Source organism: Metopolophium dirhodum, chromosome 8 (assembly GCF_019925205.1).
Source record: "Metopolophium dirhodum isolate CAU chromosome 8, ASM1992520v1, whole genome shotgun sequence".
Lineage (NCBI taxonomy): Eukaryota > Metazoa > Arthropoda > Insecta > Hemiptera > Aphididae > Metopolophium > Metopolophium dirhodum.
In genome coordinates this window covers 6099798-6126154 of record NC_083567.1, presented here as the reverse complement: position 1 = coordinate 6126154, position 26357 = coordinate 6099798, and the positions used below count along the sequence as shown (strand labels likewise).

The 26357-nt window shown below is 27.4% G+C and overlaps 3 protein-coding genes across 5 annotated transcripts; 1 reads left to right on the top strand and 2 right to left on the bottom strand.

Annotated features, from left to right (window-relative positions):
* Nucleotides 1-859: 859 nt before the first annotated feature.
* Nucleotides 860-10714, bottom strand: LOC132950732 (uncharacterized). Of its 2 annotated transcripts, XM_061022275.1 has the most exons (8): nt 10063-10710; nt 9815-9883; nt 7729-7767; nt 1941-2048; nt 1775-1881; nt 1648-1709; nt 1464-1561; nt 860-1390 (listed from the first exon to the last, which is right to left on the bottom strand). In XM_061022275.1, exons 1-8 carry the CDS (start codon nt 10162-10164, stop codon nt 1190-1192), a joined length of 786 nt encoding a protein of 261 aa, XP_060878258.1. In that variant the 5' UTR covers nt 10165-10710; the 3' UTR covers nt 860-1189. The 2 variants fall into 2 exon arrangements, with proteins under 2 accessions (XP_060878258.1, XP_060878259.1); XM_061022276.1 differs by lacking the exon at nt 1941-2048 and having other exon boundaries at nt 10063-10714.
* A 1667-nt stretch (nt 10715-12381) lies between these two features.
* On the top strand, nt 12382-16596 carry LOC132950773 (large ribosomal subunit protein eL28). The gene is made up of 5 exons (XM_061022331.1): nt 12382-12540; nt 12734-12831; nt 12919-13047; nt 16289-16402; nt 16467-16596. The coding sequence occupies exons 2-5, from the start codon at nt 12745-12747 to the stop codon at nt 16560-16562; spliced, it is 426 nt and encodes a 141-aa protein (XP_060878314.1). The 5' UTR covers nt 12382-12540; nt 12734-12744; the 3' UTR covers nt 16563-16596.
* LOC132950769 (intraflagellar transport protein 122 homolog) lies at nt 16559-26166 on the bottom strand. Of its 2 annotated transcripts, XM_061022326.1 has the most exons (26): nt 25672-26166; nt 25546-25614; nt 25343-25452; nt 23799-23919; nt 23456-23740; nt 23313-23388; nt 23052-23243; nt 22582-22670; nt 22220-22328; nt 21786-21929; nt 21582-21719; nt 21352-21516; nt 21177-21296; nt 20976-21094; nt 20753-20906; nt 19205-19366; nt 18971-19137; nt 18630-18910; nt 18414-18558; nt 18241-18340; nt 18052-18152; nt 17787-17895; nt 17561-17720; nt 17089-17288; nt 16764-16928; nt 16559-16704 (listed from the first exon to the last, which is right to left on the bottom strand). In XM_061022326.1, exons 2-26 carry the CDS (start codon nt 25602-25604, stop codon nt 16627-16629), a joined length of 3549 nt encoding a protein of 1182 aa, XP_060878309.1. In that variant the 5' UTR covers nt 25605-25614; nt 25672-26166; the 3' UTR covers nt 16559-16626. The 2 variants fall into 2 exon arrangements, with proteins under 2 accessions (XP_060878309.1, XP_060878308.1); XM_061022325.1 differs by having other exon boundaries at nt 25546-26166.
* Nucleotides 26167-26357: the final 191 nt, after the last annotated feature.

The following is a 26357-nucleotide window of genomic DNA, read 5'->3' as shown; positions in this document are numbered from 1 at the left end:
AATAAGATGTTGACTATAACTTTGTGGTTTTGAAATAAAAATAATGAGAATTTAAATATTTTGCAATTTTTAAGAAATGTTGATATTTATATGCTCAACGTGTTCTGATTCTGATTTCACCTATCTTATTACTTACTTCAGTTGTTATTTATGGTTATCTACTATGAGTAAGAAGGTAAGTAAGATAGGTAAATTCTGATTTCACCAACACGTTAAGCATAAAAATATCAACATTGTATATCTACAACCGTGATTTCAACCATGCGTCTATCGCGGCCCTCAATTCCGTCATGGCCCAAAATAATAGATCATTATCAAGAATTAAGAGGGCGCACTAGTAGACAAATTATGGCATAATAACATGGTTTCGTAAATCCAGGAATACTGCTTATTGAAGCGTTTTACAGTATTAATACCTATTACAAAAATTGTAGAGAATTTTTTCTAGAAACGTAAGAAGCCCGATTTTCGATATTTTTTATTAATTAGTTAAATAATTAATTGATAAAAAGTTTAAAAAAACATGTTTATTTACGTCCAATATTGGACGATTGAAACAAGATATCAAAAATCGGGCTTCTAACGTTTCTAGAAAAAATTCTGCTCTACAATTTTTGTAATAGGTATTTATTCTGTAAAACGCTTCAATAAGCCGTATTCCTGGAATTACAAAACCATGTTTTTCGGTAAAAAAGCGTTTAATTACGCTCGTCATGTGCTGCGACCGTTATAGGCAGCGGCAGCGCTAGATACTAGGTGTTCATACCACCAACACACGCGCGATAACAGCAGTACTTTTACTATTGCACACTCTTAAGATGAATTTTAACAATACTTCAATCTAAATTATAAAATAAAGTAATTAAATATTAATAATTATTATTATTGAATATAGACAAAATGACAACAATCATCTGACGTCAGGTCCTCAAATGTGTATATAGGAAATTGAGCAGCTGTATCACAAAACAACTGTCAACTATGTACCATCCTCTAAAAAGTATAGATTTAAAAAACATATTTATGAGCCAGTTATTAAAAATTATATTATTTAAACTTTCCCTGTACAGTATATAAGCAAAAAAAAAAAATTTAATAACTTTTAAGTATAATGTGAATTATGATTATTAAATAATAAAACTTCTTAGGAATAGAATTTAAATTTTAACAACAATTATAATAATTGATCTTATGTAGCAGATGACATTAAATAATTTTTGGCTTTTTCATAATTGTTATCAAATCTCTTCAATACTATAATATTCTGTATAGTGTTGGTATACCCATCTGCTACTAACATCTCTAATAAAACATCAATATCTTTGGGTATGAGACGTGGAGCAGTTGTGGGTGCATCCAATTTTAAGTTTTCAGATGTGGTTGATGAGTTCTGTAATATTTAATAAAAAGTTTATTTTTAATTAAAATTATCAGTTATTGTGGCAATTATATTTTAACTTTACATCATTAGTTCCTGCAGTTGATGACAACTTTTCCTTGTCCTTCTTGATTTTTTTTTGGCGCAGACTAAGGTTGGACTTTATGTCTAGGTCTTCTTCGCCTAAATCAATACATATATTTAAAAAAAAAAAAACTGTTGTTTATTTGAAATTTATATCTCATTATGTTTTTCAAACTTATAATTACCTAAGGAATTATTCTTGGATTTGTTTCCAGAACCTATGTCTAAGTGTTCGGCCAAAATCGACCTATATAATATATACATTTTAATGAGTAAACTATTTAAAAAAATATGATATATATTTTAAAATACCTAATACTTGAAAAAGTACTGGTTTTATTTTCATCAATTTTTTTGGTAAAGTCATCGGATAATCCATCAATTTTAGATGCTAATTTGTCAATTTTATTTGATAACATCTGAAATTCAAACTATAATTAATATTTTCATAAAATCATAAAATAAATGTTTTTACTACCACAAATTGAGCTTTTGTGTCATCTGGCAGTTCATGAATTACAGTTACCACAAGTTCTACATTGCAATAAATTTCTTTCGTTACAGCATTATAGGCAAGTTTTGTTTTCTATAATTAATAAATACTGTAAATAAGTAAATAATTAAGTCTATAACCATTAAAAATTATTATCGAAAACTGATAAAAAAAATATATTAACAAATTAATTGATTAATATGGTAAAACTATGATACATTTTTATTGTTTTTGAGTATAATAAGCAGTTTATGAGCAAAAAAAAGTTGTCTTTCATACCTATTTGAGAATATTTAGATTATTTAGCAATTTTACTAAAATTTGAAAATTTTCTCACTAGTTAGAAAAAATAGTACTTAATTTTAATTTTAAAATTATTATTGTACCCAAAAAGTATTTTCCAACCATAACTTTTGTATAATTTTCATAAAATGAAATACTGAGCGATGGTACTATTAAGTCATCGTGCTATTACATATTACTTTACCTAACGTATACTCATAAGGACAACATTAGTTTATCAAAACATCAAATATTAGGTTTGTCAAATTACTGTTTTTGAAAAAAAATCCAACTGTTCAATTCCAAAGACACAATTTGAATTTTCAACTGTTAATATAGTACAATTATTCCAATATGCAAGTTTATACCTCACTAATATAATTATTTAAGATATATTGTAAAAGAATAAATAATACAAATATTGTGTATCTAAGACCTAAGTATTCACCAAACATGCTCAAGCCCCATTTTTTCTTTTATAATGAATGGGGAATAATTGCTAAAAAATCCTGTAACGATACAAACTTTTATTTTTCAAATGCAAACCACCCATTTTTTTTGAAAATGTTGACTGCAGTGCATTCTGAATGTACTGGGCGATGGGCTTATGTGTTCAATAGGGTTGCAGAAAGGGCTAGAGAAATGTATCCAGACATAAATAAATAAATTAATAATATAAAAAAAGTATTTCTATTATCTCCATATCATGTACAAGTGTATAAATAAATATTACAAGATATTCCGTTGCCCCCTGAACCAGTACTAACCAGATGGGGAACGTGGTTGGAAGCTGCTATTTTTAACTCTAATAATTTCCAAGGTTTAAAAAAAGCTATTGAAGAATGTAATGGTCAAAAATGTACTTAAATGTAAAACAGTATTTGACTTAGAAACCGTAGAAAACGATCTAATATTTATTAAAGCCCATTTTCTTGTGCTCGTAACATCCATCAAAAGTTAAGAAAAGTCTAATGTGTCTCTTGTTGATTCTAAAAATCTAATTGAAAATACAATTGGTAAACTTCAAAAAATACCTGGAGAAAAAAGAAATAAAAAAAAAATTGTTCAACTCCAAAAATAAAAAAAGGGCTCGTCATTTTGAAAAACATAGCTAAAGTTTTAAATGGAAATATTGAAGAATAAGTAATTTTTCACTGGTTATAATAACTGATTTGCATTAAGCATCTGTGACTTCAGTTGACGTTCTTTTAGTACATATAAAAACATTTTAACTGACTGTCGTACAAATGACACTAGAGCACATAGAACAAAATATAGTTGTCAACTTTATGTTTCTATTTATATCAGGTTTTGTATTATTCGCTTAAGAGGACGCCACACCCGCATGTGTTGTCTCCGTCTTACAAACGCGTAACATACCAAATTTACCCTCAGAAATTCAAGTTTTATGCTGTTAGTTTAAAAATTGGAGTGAATCGACCTATTATGAAACTTGATGGTAAGAACATTATCTGTGTTTTGTTGGAAGTTTTTTTACGATGATTCAGTTTTTAAGTGAGTTATGGCGTGTATAATAAATGTAAATTAAAAATGCTCATAACTCACTTAAAAATTGAATCATCGTAAAAAAATTTCCAACAAAACACAGATAATGTTCTTACCATCAAGTTTCATAATAGGTCGATTCACTCCAATTTTTAAACGAACGGCATAAAACTCGAATTTCTGAGCGTAAATTTGGTATGTTCCGCGTTTGTAAGACGGAGACAACACATGCGGGTGTGGCGTCCTCTTAATTAATTTGCATATTGTGTATCTATTTAGATCAGTTTGTATTATTCCCTTAATTATCTTGCATATTATGTATCTATTTATATCAGTTTTAGATTCTGAGTGAAACGATGAATGTATTGATTTTACAATGATGTGGGTTTTTTTTTTATTTTTTTATTTTTGTGTCTGTGTACACGATAAGTAGTCGAAATAATGCTTCGATTTTCGACTTCAGTATCTTGTTCGATGGGAAAGTGAATATCGTTGGTGCATTGGGGAGGTCAAAATTTTAATTTCCCAGTAGTTTTCAATAGCGATGTGAAAAACAAAAGAAAAATTAAGGAAAAACGGGAATTTTTACGCAAAATCGATTTTGGTTATTGGTGTAACTCTAAAACAAATGACCGTAGATGCATGAAATTTTCACTGGTTGTTTATATTTGCATTTTCTATACACAATACAATTTTGAAAATAATTTGACTTTTTTTGAACTGTTTACGGACATTGTCAGTTTTCAGTTTTTTTTCTATAAATATCAATAAAATTTTATTTGTTGGGTAAAAAAGCTTGAAAATTTAATAGAAGGCTCCTAGGTTATTGTTTCAAAGGCAGATGAAAAAAATTAAAAATCCTTAGTCACAGTTTTTTTTTATACACGTTTAAAGTTCAAATCTTGAAAAAATACGGAAAAATCACGAAAATTTGCAAATTATTTTGAGTTAGAAATTCATAAAAAATTTTCTTTTTAAATCTAAGATTTTAAAATCTAATACAAGATTCCTCATAAGTTTGTCTAACTTTATCAAAAAAAAAATTTCTACAAGAAAGTCAAATTAAATTTTTATGAGCGTTTTAAATTCATATTTTTACAACATTAGATATTCACTCGATTTCTCATGTACCGATTTCCTTATTTTCTTGTAATTCAAAAACGAATAACTGTAGATACATGAAAATTTCACTGAATGTTTATATTAGCATTTCCTATACACCATACAATTTTGAAAATATTTTGACACTTTTTGAGCTGTTTACGGGCATTTTCAGTTTTCAATTTTTTTAGTTTTTTTTTCTATAAATATCAATAAAGTTTTATCTGTTGGGCCAAAAAGTGTAAAAATTTAATACAAGACTCCTGATATATTTTTACAATAGCAGTTGAAAAATATTGAAAATACATAGGCACAGTTTTTTTTTATAAGCATTTAAAGATCAAATTTGGACAGAATTTTTCAAATTTATAATTTAATAATTATTTTGTAGTTAAAAATTTATAAAATGTTCAACTTTTATAGCTAAGGATTGAAAATTGAAAACAAGGCTCCACGTAAATAGGTTATTTATAAATTACTTTATTCACAATAATATCATCAAATATACTTGGTAATATCATAGGCTGACTGACCGTTTTCGCTCAGAATCGTTTTTCTTATACAATGATATTATATCATTGAATTCAAATTTAACACCATCCATTACAGTGACCCACTTGTAACCTACTGTACAGCAAAGCGACATCCACTTATCCACCTTTTTTTGTATGATGTGTTTATTAATTTTGCATATAAATGCATATTTTTAATTCAAGAGAATATTTTAATAAAAAAGCATATTTTTTGCATATTTTATTTTGACTAAAAGAATATTGGAAGAAAATTTTTTAAAAGAATATTAGCATCTTATTTGGGCTATTTTAAAAAAATGCCAATTGAATTTTCTCTAAAAACCTACATATATTCTCCTTATAGTCTTTTAAAAATTAGAAAAATATGTTCAAATAATCAATGAATCGTTATAAGCTTAAATATGCAATTTTTTAATATTTTCTTTAACAATACTGCGGTACACACTTGCTTAGTCGAACAATTGCACTGTAACAGTTAAATAGTGTCTTTGGTGTTGAACGGTAAAATCCATTGTTTTAAAAGGGTCTTTTTTATTTTAAAAACTTAAAAACATATGTCGCAAAACCAAATATTTGTACTTTAGAATCTTTAGATAACTAAAAATACCTGTTATTGTTATCAGTACCTATAGATAAAGTAATACATATCAATAACTCAGTGCAGCAATATAACTGTTGCTATCACTGCGTGTTTTTTTTCGAAATTATATTCAAGGTGATTCTTTTATCATGAATTAGTCATTATTTCAAAATGTATAAATGTTTTTGAAAATGCTTTTTTACATAGTTTCAAGTTGTTTGAAAAACAATATTTTTATTAATAAATTATAATTTTGAATATTTCATGTCCTTATAATTTTTTAAGTTTTTACTTTTTTGAATGAAATCATTGAGTTTAATTTCATATTCGAAAGCAGAATATTTTCCAAGTATTTTGATACAAAAAAAATCAAATTTAGGACGAGTAGTTTATGAGTTATAACTTATAAATATTTAAGGTTTATTAAATCGGAGTAGTGGACATTTGACGGGGTAATCCTGTACCTAAAATTTAAATACTTATAATTCAACTACTTGCCAAAATTCGATTTTTATGAATCAAAATACTTAGAAAAATATTCTGCTTTGGAATATGAAATTAAAACTAACTGTTGTCATTCAAAAAAGTAAAAAAAACATAAAAAATTAAAAGAATAAAAATATCATTTTTGAATAAAAACGTTGATTTTCAAACAATTGAAACTAGATAAAAATATTATCAAAAACATTTATACTTTTTGAAATAATGAGTGTTTAATGATAAAAGAATCACCCTGTATATAAAAAAAAATTATGGTTGATAAAATCATTTTTCAGGTACTGTAACATTAATATGAATAACAATTATTATAAAATAAAATAAACTTGTATTTTTTTCACAATCTACAAAATATGCTAAACAATCTATATATTTCCTAACCCATGAAATATTCTAAAATAATAAAAAAAAAAACGTTTTCCTATGAACTGGGACAAATTAATAGTCAACATTTTTTACTTAAGATAGCATTAACTCAATAACAAAATGTAAAAACATATAAATCCAGACTATAATTATCACATTAATACTTAGCACCAGTAAATGTCTGTTAGTCGGATAATTTTTAATGTTTTTTTACTTTTTTGAATGACAATTTTAATTTCATATTCTAAAGCAGAATATTTTTCTAAGTATTTTGTTCCATAAAAATTGAATTTAGGGCGAGTAGTTGAGTTATAAGTATTTAAATTTTAGATGAGCGGAGCGGAGTGGTACAGGATTACACCGCCAAATGTCCATTACTCCAATTTAATTTAACTATTATAAAAGTTTCAAATCAAAAAAAAATAATAATATATTGTTCAAATTAATTGTAGCATAGTTTAGAGGATGTCAGCACAATATTTGTTTTCTATCTCAGATTTACTTGCCGCATAGATAAAACACATTAATGTAAAATAGTTTATTATGATTTTGAGTAATCTACCTAGTTTTATTTTTTATTTCATATTTGACATAAAAAATCAAAAAATATTGTTAATTTAAATGGATATTCAATTATTTTCAGATATTATTATGACAAACCACATGTCATACCTTAAAAATATTATTCTCTACAATTTTTAAAATCAGAGATTTTACTCTATTCTAAGATTATTAAAAAACATATAAAAAGATTTGATAACTTTTATATTGAAGCAAATTTATCTATTATTAAACACTATTACTGTTACTTAATAACTGAAACAATATTTTTTATTTGAAATTTAAAATATAAATACAAAGAAATTTCAACAACTATTTTAATATAATGCAAAATTATAAACTTTACCTTTAAAAACTCAATATCATCATCTGAATGGATTTCCATCTACAAAAAAATTATTTTTAACTGAGAAGTTTGAATATAATACTAGGCACAGGTACATAATATATAGGTATTTATAAAATGAAATACAAAATAATAAATATGTAAAAATGAAATATAATTATTATATAGATGATTTTTTAGACATGCTCACCCTATTTTGGTATATTTAAAATTTAAATTAAACATATTTCACATTCTGATATTTAGAATTTTTAATTATACTTGAAGACCATATTTTCAAATACTCGAGGTCTTTTGTACCACTTAAGGATGATCCTGAGATAAAACAAACTTCTGCTTTTCATATAGGAAACATCTTTTTCACTTTTAAATATATAATTTTTTTTGTTTGAGAATCAAAATTTGAACTAGTACTTTTTGAGTTATCTATATAACTTTGTGTACTTTATGTCCATGGTGTTTAGGTAAATATTTGTGGACTAATCACTATTGATCCATCAATATAAATCATTTGTAAAAATGATCTAAGTATAATGAATACTATATTTAATATTACATATAGTTTATATTTTTGTAAAACCATATTTTAGGATTATTATCCTTAGTGTAAACATTTTAATAACTCAGAAACTACTTATTAGAATTTTGATTTAGATACAACCAATTTTCAAGAAAATCACCATCTAAATAAATTGTAGTAAAAAAGAGGGGGTACGCATTTGAAAAATAAAAGCTTGTACACTCCTTAGATCTTAAGTATTACAAAAAAATATTGAAAATTTGAAAATATGGTCTTTAGGTATAGGTTAGATCCAGCGTTGGGAAAGTGGCGCACCCATCGCCCAATGCATTCAGAATGCACTGCAAAAAAGTCCTTTGACCTAATTATCATTGATATTATTTAACATAGCACTAGAAAAAGTAATTCAAAGCTTTAGCCATGGTCAAAGAGGAATACAATTAGGTGAAACAAAGATAGGACTTCTGGCTTATGTGGATGACCTGGTGACAAAACCTGTTGGACGAACCCAAAAATGATTAGAAACAACAAAAAGAGTTGGTTTGGAAATATAGACTACCTATATGATAGCCCATAAAAATTTTTTGCCAGAGGCTCACCGGCACTTGGAAGTGGGAATGTATAAATTTAAAAGAGTAAAGGAGTTCAATTACCTAGGTAAGGTATACTTATAACTCAGAACAATGAAATACAAGAGAAAATAAAAACAAGGATACAAGCAAGAAATATATGCTATTTTAGACTGAGCAAGATGTTTAAGTCAAGGATCATATCTAAGAACCTAAAGGCGCAATTATATAGAACTCTGATACCTCCGGTGGTAATGTATGGATGCAAAACATGGACGGTCCACAAAGAACAAGTCTTCTAATATTTGAAAAAAATTCTTAGATCCATCTTTGGACCATGCATAGATGCAAATACAAGAGAATGAAGAATCAGAAATAATGCGGAGATTAAAGAGATGTACCAAAAACCAATTATAGTGGAACTAAGGAAGAGGCGGCTCTGATGAGCTGGCCATGCATGGCAAAAAGTTGAATTACTTACATACTTAGTAAAATGTGGCACTCCAGTAGAAAAAGATCAATAGGACGACCAATATTAAGATGGGAGGACTAGGTAATGAGAGATGTGAAGCAAATTATACCAGACGCAAAGTGGAGTCTTAGCGTTGAACAGAGAGAGATGGCATAGCATATGTTTGTCAGTATGGTCTTGAAGGCCGATAACTACCAAATGTATTATGTAGGTACTTAAAAATGATAAAATTCAGAATTTTAACAAATGTATTATAAAAGGAAAAATGGGGGTAAGCATGTTTAAAAAAGTCATCATGTATAAAACATTATTTTGATCTTTGACTACTGCTGTAACGTATATATTTTCTCTATTTGAAACATACACAAGGGAAATCTACAATTAAAAAAGTATTTCCAATAAAGCAAATTTAATATAGAACAGCAAGATATTTGTATATCAAAGGTATAACCATATGTGAATGAAGTGGTAGAAGAATTAATTAACAATAATGGATTAAAATATTATGTATTAAAATTATCTTACCATCTTTCCGTCAGGTGTTGGACACAATATCACTAAATCGTCTGTTTCCTCTAATTTTAATTCATTTTTCTATAAAATAATTAATACTACAAATTTAATATAATTTATATCTAAAGATAAGAGTGAAATCAATTCTTAAGATATAACTAATAGTTTATGCTAGAAGCTAATAAAAAACAGTGAAATTAATTGGTAAAATTAATCGCCAGTTAATAATAATTGTTAATGCTATCAATATATTTATTTACCAGTTTTTCAATAAATCCAGATACATCTCCAGGAGTTTTTATTTTAAGTTCAAATAGTGATTTTTTAAAGCGAATGTTAAATGTAATAAAATCGTCAGACATGTTTGGGTATGTGTTTTTGTTTTTATTTTAACCAAAAATTATTAATATGCACTATGGTGGTACTATGTATGATGTATTGAACGCGTAGACAAGACAATGAAAATATAGATTTTAATAGATTATCTCCTGTCCATTCCGGATGGTCGTGGTGAAGAGTTTAGGGCGAACACTGAACCATAGACAAGAATAGTGAAGAAAAACACTGAACACTGCCACTGGTCTGGTCACTACTCACTATACAGTATTACAGTACACTGGTAAAAGTATACTACTATGGTGTGTGAGTGTCACTGAACGATTACGACAGAATTACAGAAATATGAAGATCGTACAATTCTTTAAACTATGATGGAGATGCAGCAGCCAGCAGCTGATACGAAGAGTAGAAAAGTTATAAGTTACAACAGGCTTACAAGAATTCGAGAAGTAAAACGAATAAAAACGGAAAAACCAAGATGCTTACATGACAAAAATACAAAACTACGACAAATCGGTATAATATTTACATTTTACAGCATAATAATATAGCATATTAAGCATATTATTAAGATAAAAGTATAAGACAAACCACGGTACTATATTATTGATAACCACTATGAACATAGTGCCAACCATGACAAAATAGATAGGTATGTCAGCAACTTTTACGCATCGTGTTCGCTGACCACGACTCCTCACACCATATTTTAGCCATAGATAACATAAGAAACTATTTTATTAAATAATAATGATAACATGATAGTCAGTTATATTTAGATATTTGTCAGTTTTTATTTTGATTGTTGTGCCACTTGTGCCTGGAAAATTACTCTAAACTTTATTAAATATTTAAAATATTTAAAATATTTATTATTATTTATCAATTATCATATCAATATTTGCCCCATATAACCTTAATAGTATCACTAAAGTTTCATGTGATAAGTTCTTATGTCCTATCCATTCTTATAATATTATCTATGATTTTAGCTAGTTCACAACTCTAATATGTTGGCCGGGTAATTTAACGGCCAATGAAATGAGGCGAACTACGACTATGGTTGGTAAGGGTGTGATGCGGTAACCGGACTACGTCTCGTATTCTTGCTGACATACCTACCTATTTTGCCAAGGTCCCCGTGACATCCCATAAAGGCTACGAATGTCTCTTCGCAGGAAAAATTTTTTGTCGGATCCATATCCGTGACATCACTGTTATCTATGCACGTCTCTGTGATACCATGTAATAAGATAAAGATTCGTCGTCTTTTTAATAATTTAAATATATTTTTATTAATTAATTGTAAAAAAGTTTAATTGTGAAGTTTGCGATTCAAATTATAATTCTATATCCGGTTTAAATAAGCACCATAGGATTAAACATATAAATATACCTAAAAAAAAACCTGTTAAAAAGAACATATATTTTTGTAATAATTGTGAAGAATCATTTGCTTTAAAGGCAAATTTAATTAAACATGTCAGAACCCATTTAAATGATCAACGATTAAACATGTTATGTTCATTTTCAAATTGTACTAAGTCATTTTTTACAATAACTGGATTAGAGTTGTATATTATAATTTTATTATAACTAAAATTTATTATTTGACCACTAGGTATGTCCGTCCTTAAGTGATTTATGAATTTATGATTGATAATTCAATTTTTTGATATTACATTATATTATAATTGTTTACTATTTTTTTTTATATTATGTCAAAGCTGTATATTATTATAATTGTAACCAAAATGACCACTAGGTTTGTGTATTATAGTGAATAGTGATTGTTATTATTATTTATTTATTCCTATTTTGAAATATAACTAAGAAGTTTATATTTTCAAATTCAATAAGCATTTCTCATAATCATTTATATTTTAAATGTAAGCTACAGCTATAACAATAATCTAAAACGGTTGTATAATTTCTGCATTCAATATTGGTATCAATTAAACATTTTAATAATTAATTAATAAAAATATATTTAAATTATTAAAAAGACGACGACATTCAATATTATTGTATCGCTGATAAATGATAATACAGAATGGTATCACAGAGACGTGCATAGATAACAGTGACGTCACGGATATCATGGATCCGACAAAAAATTTTTCCTGCGAAGAGACATTCGTTAAAGGCTCTCTAGTGGTAGTTATCAAGATTAAAATTTTTCAATTAAATCAGTTGTACCAACAGATATTGTTGTTCGACATCAACGCGAACGATTTTGTTTTGTCTGTGAGGGAATTGGGTACATTGTTTGATCGGGATTGTTTTGAGGTTACTTTTGAGTGGGATTGACATTTGTCAAAATTTTATTTAATGTTAATAAAAAGTTTCACACTTATTCATTTAAATCGTTCGTAATTATCTTCAAATTTGGACAATATGTAAGTAAATTTAATTTTCATTGAAGTATAAGTATAGAACTATTGTTTGTTCACGTATATTTCTGTTTAAAAATGTATTCTTCTAGTCTAATTGTTTTAATGTGATATTTTGGACTCCGTTTTCTATTGAACCATGTGACGAGTTGTTTACCTATTTAGATAGTAAAAAAATAATGTTTTGTATTCATATTAGATTCGTTCACCATGTCGGCCGATCTAAGCTGGATGATAATCAGGAACAGCAATGCGTTTTTGTCAAAGAAAACTAACATTAAAAAACCATTCAGTAAAGTATGTTAAATTGTAGTATACAATATAAATAATATAATATAGTTTATTCTTCATAATACACTGCTTAACTTGAAATATTTTTGTTAGGAACCAATGAACTTGACCAACTTGGCATCAAAACGCTACAATGGTCTTGTACACGATAACAGTATTGGTGTGGAATCGGCTCCTAATAACAAGGGATTTACTGTCATTACTAAAAAACGCAAGTTGGCAGTGAGTATTAATTCCAATGATCATTGATTGTTATTATTATGTTAATGATATTATTATATTCTGATCATTATAAATTGGGATCTTTCTAGGCTAATTTGTCGTTTGTTGTGTTGTCATTTGTAAAAAGATTAAATTTCTCATAGACTTATTGATTTATGTGTTAACATCAAATATGCCTTCTTATAAGTGCAATTACATTTTATTTTTAAGTTAGGTACTTAATGTGATAAATTATCTACTATACTCTGTTCAGATTAAGATTGAACCGCTCGCTCGACCAAAACACGTTTTTTTTGCGCATTCCGGACACCGGTGGGAGCGTATGCACGGTGGCCAGAACCGGCGATGACTGTTGGCCAATCACAGAATGCATAGCCATCGCATGGGGGGTCAGGCACTGTTTGGCGGCTCAGTCTGTATGCGCGAAGCCGGTTCAATCTTAACCTGAACTGAGTATAATCATATGTTGAATCACTAATCTGAAGTTTATTAATATAAGATTTTAATTTTAATACTTATATGGAACACAATTTCTGATTTGTTCGGTTAAGTATACTCTGTTCCAATAGATAAACATATTTTTTCATCCATTGCTTTGCATCTCCCACCATTTTTGCTCATTTGGTTACAATCATCAAACGTTAGGCCGGCGGTCAGCAATAAATGACTGTCACTGGGTGGTGAGGAGTGGGAGAAATTAGGGCTTAATGCTTATGGCAGTGACGGTCAAATGCGCTAAACGTGTGTCTTCTCTCATGAAACTGAGTATAGATTAAAATTTTTAACCTAATAAACATTTAAAAATTACATAATACCAATAATTTAAGTGATGAATAATGCTTCACCAACTCTGAAATAATTTGAAGTTAACATAATATTTTGAATCTGATAAATTGTTGGTATAGTTGAGTACATTGAACTACAATATTAATCAATTAAAAAATAGTATCTAAATGTTCTTTCTCTCATTTTCACAATAGTATATATATTTTTTATCTTATGTTTAAAATAAACTGAATGTATATCAAAAGTAAGTGAAGAAACTTTTGAGGAATCTTATATTAATTTTTCAAATCCTAAATTTAAAAAAAAAATTGTTGTAAATTTCTAACTCGAAAGAAATTGCAAGCTTTCGTGATTATTCAAAATTCGAACTTTAAATGCTTATAAAAAAATATTGTGACTGGTTTTTAATATTTTTCAACTTACATTGTAACAATATACAGTGAAACTTCCATATAACGAAGTCGAATAAGCAGCAAAAAAAATTCGTTATATAGAGGAATTCGTTAAATAGAACTACTTATTTTTTTCAACTTTTTTTTTATTATTTTTTTATTATGCATATTGTATGTATGTAAAAACAACATCAAACATCATATTACAGTTTAATTTAATTTTTAACCTTAAATATAATTTAAAAGAAATAATCAGTAAGTTTTGTTTGCTTATTATTTTTGAAAATTGTCCTTCTTTCGTAAAAAGTTTTAATATTGTCAAGTTTCGGTGTCTTATCTTTATCGGGTACATTGTTCATGTACAATTTTAGAACTATGACATAAACTATCAATTTGATAGTGACAACATTTACAAAAATTGGTTTTTATCGAATAATTATTTCGTTATATAGAAACATCAGATTCGTTATTTGGAGATACATTTACGTGTAATTAACAATGAAGGTCATAGTTCTTAAAAATATTTCGTTAAACAGAAAATTTCGTTAAATGGAAGTTCGTTATATGGAAGTTTCACTGTATTAGAAATATTGTATACATTTTCAAGCTTAATCCAAAAAATAAAATTTTATTAACATAAAAAAAAAATGGAAATTGAAAATGTCTGTAAACAGTCCAAAAGAAGTCAAAATATTTTAAATACTTTTAATGGTGTACAGCAAATGATAATATAAACATTCAGTGATAATTTCATGTATTTACAGTCATCTGTTTTAAAGATACGCCAAAATCGATTTTGTGTAAAAATACAAGTTGAAAATCATTATTCCAATTACTAATCGTATACAGGTATTAAATAAATAAAAAAATCATTGTAAAATAAATACATTCATCACTCCTCTCAGAATCTAAAAAACAAATTTGTTATAGTTTTATTATAAGTATACTTAATATTTAATTTAATCATATTTAACATATTTAATGTTGCTCTTGATCTGAAATTAATTTGTCAAGTATAGATTCTTCAATAAACATCAAACAATTATATTGCTAATAATGTGTTTTTCATTATGAATTATATTTAAACTTATTCATGATAATATTATCCCAACAAAAACAACTCCGTTAAAAAAATGAACTCTAAAATTTGTGATTTTATAGCTTTGAAGTATAGGTATCAAATATGCTAAATTAGTCTGCTAAATAATTTAACTTTTGCTAATTTACATTAAGAGGACGCTACCCATACATTTGTTGTCTCCCTCCGTCTTACACACGCACGACATAGCAAATTGTCGTTCACTAGTTTTGATACTACAGGGAATTCACCCATCATAAAACTTTTAAGTAAGAACATTATCTGTGTTTAAGTGTTGCCTATTTTTCGAAATTTTCATTTTCAAGCAAGATATGGGTATGTGAAATATCAAAAAGTAAAAATGCTCATATCTCGCTAAAAAAAAAAAATATCGAATAAAAACCAACGCCCAAGCACAGATAATGTTATTATCTAAAAATTTTACAACAGGTCAAATAAATCACTCTGAATATCAAAACTTACAGCACACTATTAAAAACTAGTGAACGAAAATTTGGTATGTCGTACGTGTGTAAGACGGAGACAACAGATGTATGGGTAGTATCCTATTAATGACACATATATAATAAATATCTAATGCATCCACTTATTAACTTGTGATAAATATTTAATTTGTATGAATTATTTTCATCCATTCATAGGTTAACTTAGCCCAACTGATGAATATAGCTTCACCAACTCTGATACTTTTTGAAGTGAATAACTGTATAACTGATGGGTATTTACTTTTTAATGTGGCTTTTGTATGCCCTTAAACACTAATTCTATATTTCTATTAATAGACTTAATTTAATTTGTTTATAAGGTTTGTATTAATATATTATATGTTGCTGTGTGGTGGGCAATCTTATCGATGTGTTTTTAAATTTTAATTAAACTCAATTCCTTGTACTAATCCAGATGTCTAAAATCTGTTGTACACTGTTACAATACTAGTAACTAGTTCTTTTATTATTATTTTTAGAATAAACCAGGAAAATCTCTGGTAAAAGTAAACTTTACTAGTGGTCCAAGAAGATCATTGTTCAAGTTGCGTAAATATTTGATTGGAAACAGCTACAGAAAAGACCTTATCCAGGTACTATAATTTTAAAGAAAAATAAATAACTAACAATTCAATTAATTTATAATTTATATTTTAGGCTTCTCTAAGAAGGGCTAGTGCCATTTTGGAATCACAAAAACGAGCTACATTGACCCTAAAGAAGTTGGGTAAAAGCAAGAAACCTGATGCTTAATATTTTTTAAAATATATTTTTTTTTTCTTAAAAAGTACAGTTTTTTTTTATCCTAATTTTATTACTATCCTGTCTTTGTTCTGCAAAATGGACAATAACCTAATCTTAAAACTTCTACTTCGTATTCATCTGAATGAAACATCTGAAAAAAAAATTATTTTCACAAAACAAATGTTACGTTTAAAATATTAAACAATATACCTTAAAACAATTTTGACAGTTGGTCACTAAAAATCCAGGTAATACATTTCTGTAGTATTTAAATTTCAATGGTTTTGGCCATTTACAAACTATTATACTAGTAGTGCTCATTGATTGTAATAAAGTTTTGTTTACTTTTATGGGTTGATAAGTATTTTCTTTATTCTAAGAAAAAAAAAAAAATGTTTTTATGGTGAGATGAAGTGCTATTGCCTTGAGCATAATTATAAATTAAATTGTGATCTGCTCGTTGCAATAATAACTTTAAAAAGAATAATTTAATACTTAATTTTAAATTATGATGATCAGTACTTTACATTTTTACCTCAAAATTCATAAGTTTATACGTAAATGGGTCAAGTGATTGATCTTGACTTTCTTCGTCTAAAATGAATGTATTCATTTTTTGAGATTTATTTTCAGACTCTTTTGATTTGCTTTCATCATGAGAATTTTGTATTAATTTCAATGCTTCAGTGTCTGATATATTGTCTTCCAATTGGAATTCAATCAATGGTAAAATTTCTAATTAATATAAATAACATAAAAATGCATTAAATTATTAGTTTTGGATTCATGATTACAATAGTGTAGACTATAGTTATTAGTACTAATGGCTATAGTAGAGCTGATAAGTATTCAAATTTACATAGTTAAGGTCTAAACAGTAATAATTCTTTCTGGATCATTTAAAGATGCTTTAATTTTAAAATTCTTGTCTATTAATTGAAATAGCTGGTTTCATAACATGTTAATCATATAGTGTATATCTAATATATTCATACAATAATACAAACCAAATTTTATGTAGGAAAATATAAACTTATGATTGCATGTGATACATGTTTTAACCACTGGAGAATTATAAGTCAAACAACGATAACACATTGATAAAAGATCTTCATTGTCATGAAATGGCTTTGCACGAATACTCAATGAAGCAAGATCTACATAATCCTTGAGTAATATAATAATAAAAATTATATTTTATTGGTATTTTGAATGTAAGTAAAAAAATACTACTTGATATTCTGAAGGAATTCTCAGCTGTTGTAATTTTGTTAATATTTGTCTTGCTAACTTAAATGCTCTCATGGTAAGTGCTTGTTTTGATAATGAATATAATATCGCACTATAACATGTAACAGTTACATTAAAATATTTGCTTAGGTAATTATTTTGTAAATTTTCATGTTTTGTCATAACTTGAATTATTAAATAGGTATTCAAAGTAAGGTAGTAGACGATACATAATCTAATATTGTTTTCTTAAAATTAAATAACTTACAATTTCGAAACTCCTTTTAGATGTATATTTTTTGTTTCGTTCATGAGAAATCGTGATATATTGAATAAAGTTTCTGGTTGATATGACATAAAAGGATCCTCCTGCAAATAACAAGGTGCAGAAAATTCAAAATATCACATTGAGTATATTAAAGGAAGTAAGAAGATGTGAGGTCATAATTGCACATACCATGTAGCGGTGAATAGCATTGTACGCATAATATATTGAAGCATACTTGTCATACAAATTGTATTGGTTTATCATTTTATCATTTTGTGAGTTTTCATTACTTAAATAAATAACTTTTTCTTAAACATATTGTCTTTGCATTTTATATCTAACAAAGGTTAGAGAGTATTTACCTATTTGAAGCAATATTTAAATATTGTCTACTTAATAACCAATAATAATGACCAGCGTCTTGAAAACGTTGTTCGTCAACAGCATTTTCAGTTAACATCTGTAATACCTGGAATGCACGTTCTGGTCGGCCACCTTTAAGAAAAGCTAAATAACAAAAGAAAATAATTTACAATAGAAGTACAATATTGAATATAATAAGACTGTAAACTGAATACCTTTTTGTGCTTCAACAAATTTATCATTTTCTGCTAGCCATTCAGCATAAGGTAAATATACTAGAGGAGCAAAAATTGGGTTTTTTTCAACTAGGGCAAAGGCTTGATCCCAATTATGGGCCTCTACATGCAAAGATACCATGTCAGGTCCCATATCCTTGCCCAATTTAGCATAAATTTCAACAGCACTTTCTGTATCGCCTAGTTTACGAAGCTCATCACCAATTCTACTTAGAACTATTTCTTCAGCTTTGTCAGTGTGACGTCCAAGTTCTAAAAGCCTATAAAATGCAGAATATGGTTAATTGGTATATGTGAAATTCAGTAATATACAAAATTACATATGTGTCCAGCAATTATGAACCATAATATCAATAGAATGGTCAAATTCTTCAGCTGAAATATATAGTTCTGCTGCTACTTTATGTTCATCAATACTCATAGCCCATTCAGCACGTTTTATAAGTAATTCTTTATTTTCACCGGCTGTATTTGATCCAATAAATTCCTAAGAACAAGTTAACCAATTTATTATTTATTAGGAATCAATAGTTTAACAAATAAATGTATTATACTTGTGCCAAATCAAACATTCTTAAATCAGTGTACATGGCAAAAGCTTTATGTTCAAAACCCCATTTTTGATAAATTCTTGCCGCTTCTTTGAACTTTCTTTCATAGGCAAGTACATCAGCAAGCAGACAGTGTTTGTCTTTATCATTGTGTGAGCCTTTTTCCTTTTAAATATTTAAAATTCTCATATAGCCGTTAATATTATATTATATACTTAAGAGGTAATCTAATACAATAATAATAAAACAATCAATAAAAATATTAGAAGTAAAAATTTAAAACACAATATGAAAAAAAATATATTCATTATAAGACGATCAATAGGTTAAAATTAAAATATTTAAATTGATTATCTATTTTATATTTTTGGTGATTCTACATAAAAATTATGTTTTAGTTATAAATTATAGAACCATTGATAATGTTCATAATATAACTCTGTGGCATGGTGCAAGAAGAGCAAATTAAGATTATTTTACCAATGTCAATAAAATTTGCTTATGTTACTTGTGCTTAAAGGGCCAATGTACCAAATTAGATTTGGCATTGGCCTTTTTAACGATAATCATTTTATTATGGGTTAATGTTGACATTGGCCATTTTGAAATCAATTAATAAAGTTTATAAATTTATAAGTTACTAACATTATGGTCAATTGAATATTATTATTAAAATGTGGAAATGTTTTCATAAAAAAGTCAAGTTCTTTAATTATTAAAAATTGTTTATTTTAAATTTTAGTTTTTGGCCAATGTCAAACCAAAATAGTTTTGTTTTTTTCCTGGGTGGCTAATGTCAAACTAAAGCGTACATATTTATAATTGAAAACAAAATAGTCATACAATAAAATAAAACAAATGTTATTAAGTAACAGAATTTTTAGAGGTCCAAAATAAAATTTAAGATTTTCATGTAAATTTTAAAAATTGGCCAATTTAATAATTTGAATTCCTGAACATTGTCAAAATATGACATTGGCCTTTCTTGCACCAAGCCACAGAACTAATGCTATCGTATTGTATCGTCCTACGTCCATTTGTCCTTATTTGTTTAAGAAGATATTATCAGAACACCATTTGTTTCTTCTTTCTGAAACAACCACAACATGGAAAATTTGCATTCAGTAAAACCAAACAAATCTTGTGTTGTGAATTGAGCTATTATCAATTAATATGATTTTGAAAGTTGGCTTTATTTAATTCTTTTACAAAAACTTCAATTTTTCTTTTAGCATTTTTAAATTATAATATTTTACATACTCATAACATGCATACACACTGAAATAGCTTAATAAAAAATGTATTATTAATAACCAATATAAAAACACAGATAATGTTCTTAAAGTTAAGTTTGATAATAGGTCGATTTCCCTCAAATAGTAATGCAATAACACATGATTGGATATTTGGATCTGCTGAATGCACATTTTCCATGTTGCACAAATCATAAAAAGAAAGCAAATACCTAGTGTGTTATTGAAAAAAATGGGACAAGCTTGATTGGTGAATCACCTTGTATATAAAAAAAATATGAGTTACAAATTTATTTACTTCATATAGCGTAATTAGCTCCAAGTATTTTAATTCATTAATATTAGCAAAAGCTTTCTTGGCAATTAAGAGATCAAAATTCTCTAAGGCTTCTCTAGCTAATATTTTCCAATCAGTTTCAGTGACATTAAGACAGGCAATTTGATATGCTTTGCTAAAAAATAAGCAAATTATAAATTAATAACATTTTTATTATTTTTATTCACAAACAATTTTTACATACCTAAAATATTTTTTTTCTAAATATTGATATAATGGAACTGATAATGCAACTTCAATAACAGATACTATAGAATCATTTAGAGAAAATATTTTAGAACCCCACATTCCAATTACATGTCCCTATAAATTATAATATTTATAGCATATTATTAGATTATATCAATATGATTTAAAATTTATACTAATTAAATTAAATTATTACTATGATACGTTGTTGATGAGCTGGAAATTCGTCAACTTTGATATTAAATATATGTTTACCCGAAAAACATGCCATATCAGAAAATTTTGAATTCCAAACCACACTTGTAATATCGGACTCCTAAATCACATAATATATTAATTTAAGTTTGAGAATTATACTTTAGTAGATTTACTTGAAAAAGAAGCTTTTTTGATTTCATATCAAAAAATGAACACACGTTTTCATCATCAACAATAGCTGCTTTGTCCATTGATATATTAACATCGAAACAACGGACACTTTTAGTCACATTAAATAATTGCTGCACAACTAAACTATTAACGCGTAACATTAAGACCTATGTATATAATAAATTTGTTAATACTTAAATTAAATAATAAAAACCCCAAAATTATAAAATACTTGTCCGTTATGTAATCCAACTAAAATTTGTTCTTTGCCAGGAGAACCTCCAATAACTTTTAAATATTTCACAACAGAATTCATAGTCCATTCACGTTCATATATACCAGCTAGTGATAAACATTGAAGTCTTGTTTCCTAAAAATTTAAATTAGTAACAAATTTATATTTTATTTTTCTAAAAACGTGTTTAAATCTCCTTACTTGACACAAAACTAAATTATTTGAACAAACTACTAGTAGATTACAAACAGCATTTTCAGCTAATTTCTCTTTGATCCTATAGTGCATTTCAGATGTTTGAATTAATGATGATTCATATACCACAATTTTTGATGGTAATTGAACCTGAATAAAGTTAATTGAGAATGATGAATACATACACAAAATCAGGGGCATCCCTAACTTAGGTCGTGAGATGTTCTGTTTTTGCTCATAGATAAATATATTTTATACATTTTGTTAATTGTTTCTACACTCATTATAGCGTACAAACCAATAATCATATAAATTATATAAGGATATAGGTTTTAAGTTTTTGTTTAGCAAAGCGGTATTCAAGAGTCAAATTGTTTCGCCCCTCTCCCCTGCACAAAACCTATTAAATATTTTTTTAAAAACAATAAACTTTAACTTACAGCTAATCGATCTCTATAAATTGCAATTTTTTTAATCAAATCTCTGCATTTTATTCGCACTTTTTTGTTAGTAACTAAATCTTGAACAACAACATCTGTCATATTTTCCCTAATGAATAATAAAAAAAAAAATATTAATTAATATTAATAAAATGCTTACATTTAAACTAAATAAAAGCATTGTTAGTCAGTGAAAATCCAGAAACAAACAAAATTATCAACAGTGCCATTTATTTAAACAATAATAGGTGACTTCAATCACATCAAGATATTATAGTAATGAATTTAAGACTTTGTGTACCATAACCTTATAAATGTATGTTGTATAGCCGTGCAGTTACAAAAATGTGTAACTTTAATACCTGTATGCATATTTTTCTTGATAAAGTCCATGAATTACACTGAACTCGATTTTGTAATACGCTAATGTTCCATCTTGACAACCTAATGCCTATTAATATAGATAGTTATAACTTGTATTTAAATGCCTATACTCTATATGTATCAAACAACATAACAACTCAATTTTAGAAATATCAAAAATTTAAATAATTTGGAAATTGTATACATTTTTAAATTATGGCTGTTAATATTAATACTAGAATGTGAACATATATTTTTAAAGTTAAACAAAAGAAACATTTTCTATAATTATTATCTATTAAAATATTAAGAATAAACAAAACACAAAACATAAATTCGTATAAGACACTAACATTGTGTCTAAGATATCAAACAAATTTTGTATTGTTTTTTAAAATTAAAATCATGTATTCAGTAAACAATTCTGTACAAAATTGCACAGATAGATGGAATAAATAAAGAAACTTACTACATATTTTGAATGTGGATGCACAGAAGAGGCCCAAATCCAACTGTGCTTGTCTTCAAATTCACCCAATTTTATTCCATCAATAGAAAATATTGAGCATTTTCCTTTACAACCACCAATTAATAAATAGGAATCATTACTTAGGGTTTTAATTGTTAAAGCTTCTATATGTATGTTTTTATTCTTTAAAGTCTACAAAAATATTTTGGATACTTTAAGTTAAGGTATCAAGTGTTAAGTGAAAATTGTGTAATTAATTACTTCAGAACCATTTTTATTATAAAATGATAATTTTTGTCCCCAATCAGTAATGCATAATATTTCATCTTCATTATATCTAGAAGTTACAACGTGCATATAAATATAATAAAATATAATGTAAAATTATTAACTTCAATAAGTACCTAGATGATAACCACGTAATTGCCCAAACCGATTGTCTATCAGATAGCTCAATATTTGCAACTTCTTCTCCGCTTCGATTACGTAAGGAAATACATCCATTATCACACCCAAGGGCTAATGATTGGCCATCTGTTGACCAGGCACATGTATTTATTTTAAATGAGATTTTATATTTTTGAACAGATTTTTGTTCTATGGAGTATAAACCAAATTCCATAGAACTGCAACTTGCTAAGTGATGAGTAATTGAATTAAAATCCATGCACTGAACTGTGTCATTGTGGCTGGAAAATAAATATAAAAATACAGTAAACAATTGTAAAAACAAAACACAATGATTACTTGTATTTTCCAACTGGTTCAAATTTAGATGACCAGAGAATAACTGATTTATCTGCTGAGCCGGAAGCAAAATATTTGCCATTTTTAGCATTTGTCAAACAAATAACGTTTTCTTTGTGTCCTAAAAGTGTAAATATATGTTTTATAGTAAATAATACATAATCATTTTATGGTATAACTTTTTATTTTAGGAGAAAATATATAATCAATATCATGGACAAAATGAGTATTTTGAAAAGCTATTATCTTATTTAGACTGGACTTTTTAGCATTTTTAATAAGGTTTTGATAAATGAAGTTTTAAATTAATAGGGGTGACTTTGTTACCAATTAAATGTTTAAGCATACATAGCCGATTATTTAGGGATAGTCTTTTTTCACTAAAATGTTGAGCCCAAGTTAAGTGTTGATCAAGTGTTAGACCAAGGTATTTTATTGTGGGTAATAAAGGGATAAGGATGCCCAAAAGAAATACACTTGAACAAGGGGCTTGCCTAAGTGTGAAAGTAGTGTACTAGTGTGTACTGATTTGCTTTGATTTACTTTAAATTTCTGTTTAGTAGTATACCAATTTTCCATCAGGCCAAGATGAATTTGCAAAAATAAAGGGACCAAGAGTGGGTCTTCTTAAATCGAGATCATCACTTTATCATCAGCATAGTCAGCAACTGAGGTGATTGGTGATATAGGTTGGTCAGAGATGAAAATATTGTAGAGTAATGGAGATAAAATACCACCTTTTATACATTTAAACCTACTATTTCAGATATGGCAGTTCCATAGCTATATTTTAAATGTGTGATCTCTAAAATAAGAATGATAAGGAGGAAGCAGAATGTAGGAAGGAAGAATTTTAGTTTATATAAGAGACCTTAGTGCCAAACACTGTCAAATGCTTGAAATATGTAAAAAAGCGCAAGTGCAGCATAATTTTTTTTCAAAATAGTAGGAAATTGCATTTACTATCTGATAGACTTGGTGTGTGGTTGAATGCGAGGTCCGAAAGCCGAATCAGGGAGGATATGTTTTTCAGCGATGATTAGAATGATACATTTGAGCAGAAGTCTTTCTAGGGCTTTTGCAAAGAAGGGTAGGATTTATCGGTCTGTAGGATAAGGTAGAATCGGGAGGTTTAATTGGCTTTTGAATCATGATAATATTTGAACATTTCCAAAGAAGTGAAATTATGATAGTCTTAGTATTCAAGGGTTAGGTCTAAGTATTGAAGTACCTAACCCGGGTTCGATTCCTGGTCTGGCGACTAGATTTTTGATATTATTTCCCCTGGAAAAGTTAACAATTGTATATACGGGCTGGATGATTAATGGCCCTTTTTGGTGATTTCTAGCTGTGGTGAGATCATGAACTTAGTCCATCATTTTAAATTTCACGAACTTAAGTATTAATTATTAAAATTTAAAAAATATATCATTTTGACACTAAAAATAAAAAAATAATAATATATAAACTAAATGTACATAACTTATTATATTATATTATGGTACAAAATACATAATGTCAAAATTCAAGGTATGTAATTTTACCTTTTAGAGTATGTAAAAGATGTCCATCAATAGACCTATAGATAAGTACATCATGACCTGCCGTTGTCAGTAATTGGGAACCATCAATATTGAAGCAAATACTGTAAATACTATATGTATGTAAAAAAAATCATTAGCAATATTTTATTTGAAACCTATTTAATTTGAGACATTTTTTATTTTTTGAACCAATAAAATATTACCATTGTTGAATTTTATCTTTATCTTGTATTTTATGAAGCCAAATGGGAATACAATGCATCTTTGACTATCTACAAACCGTTAATAAGAAATCTAATTATATAATAAGAAATTACGCAAACTTATACTTGTAAAATATTATTTATAAAACTTATTGGAAAAAATGAATCCAAATACGTTATACATCATAAATCATATACGAATGTTTAATAAGGTAATTTAGACTAAATTTCTTTGAGTACAAAATTTAAAAAGTTATTGCCTGTTAGCTTTTAAGTATAGTAAGTATACCGAATTTTGAGATTGATTAATAAATATTAATTTAAAATTTTCAACAAATTAATTTATCCACAACCATAGAAAGTAAACAACCATATCATTGGGTATCATAGATAAAGATAATCAAATATATCGTGATATCCCATAGATCCTTCATATTGTTCTATAGATCCATGCAAGGTGCATCCACGGACCACGGACTTCTTATATTATCTATGACTGTTATGGATTGGAAACGATCAGCTTATCACGGCCACGAATGTATGTATAAGAGGCAAAGTGCGGGGGGTCGCTATGTGTTCCTGGAGTTCACAGCGCTTTCTGCATTTAACACGGACTAAGATACAAATTGTGTAGCCAAATGAAACCACCGGTAGCGCTGAAAACTTCAAGAACAGTGTTCTTATCAGCTAAGTGACACCTTTTCGCGGCTGTCTCCCGATCATCGCCGACCATGACGTCGTTTCCAGTCCATTCACAGATATCCGCGAGTCCATTATATCTTGGTCCGTGATAGTTCGTTTATTGTGATAAC

What these genes read in the sequence shown, in the direction of transcription:
- LOC132950732 (XM_061022275.1), bottom strand. Translation starts at nt 10,164, where the DNA reads ATGTCTGACGATTTTATTACATTTAACATTCGCTTTAAAAAATCACTA. An exon ending in CTGGATTTATTGAAAAACTG is followed by an intron (nt 9,884 to 10,062) that starts GTAAATAAATAT and finishes ATTATTTTATAG; the next exon opens with AAAAATGAATTAAAATTAGA. An exon ending in CAACTGCAGGAACTAATGAT is followed by an intron (nt 1,391 to 1,463) that starts GTAAAGTTAAAA and finishes TAAATATTACAG; the next exon opens with AACTCATCAACCACATCTGA.
- LOC132950773 (XM_061022331.1), top strand. Translation starts at nt 12,745, where the DNA reads ATGTCGGCCGATCTAAGCTGGATGATAATCAGGAACAGCAATGCGTTT. An exon ending in TTAAAAAACCATTCAGTAAA is followed by an intron (nt 12,832 to 12,918) that starts GTATGTTAAATT and finishes TATTTTTGTTAG; the next exon opens with GAACCAATGAACTTGACCAA. An exon ending in ACAGAAAAGACCTTATCCAG is followed by an intron (nt 16,403 to 16,466) that starts GTACTATAATTT and finishes TTTATATTTTAG; the next exon opens with GCTTCTCTAAGAAGGGCTAG.
- LOC132950769 (XM_061022325.1), bottom strand. Translation starts at nt 25,604, where the DNA reads ATGCATTGTATTCCCATTTGGCTTCATAAAATACAAGATAAAGATAAA. An exon ending in GAACCAGTTGGAAAATACAA is followed by an intron (nt 23,741 to 23,798) that starts GTAATCATTGTG and finishes TTTATTTTCCAG; the next exon opens with CCACAATGACACAGTTCAGT. An exon ending in TTTATAGAGATCGATTAGCT is followed by an intron (nt 21,930 to 22,219) that starts GTAAGTTAAAGT and finishes AACTTTATTCAG; the next exon opens with GTTCAATTACCATCAAAAAT.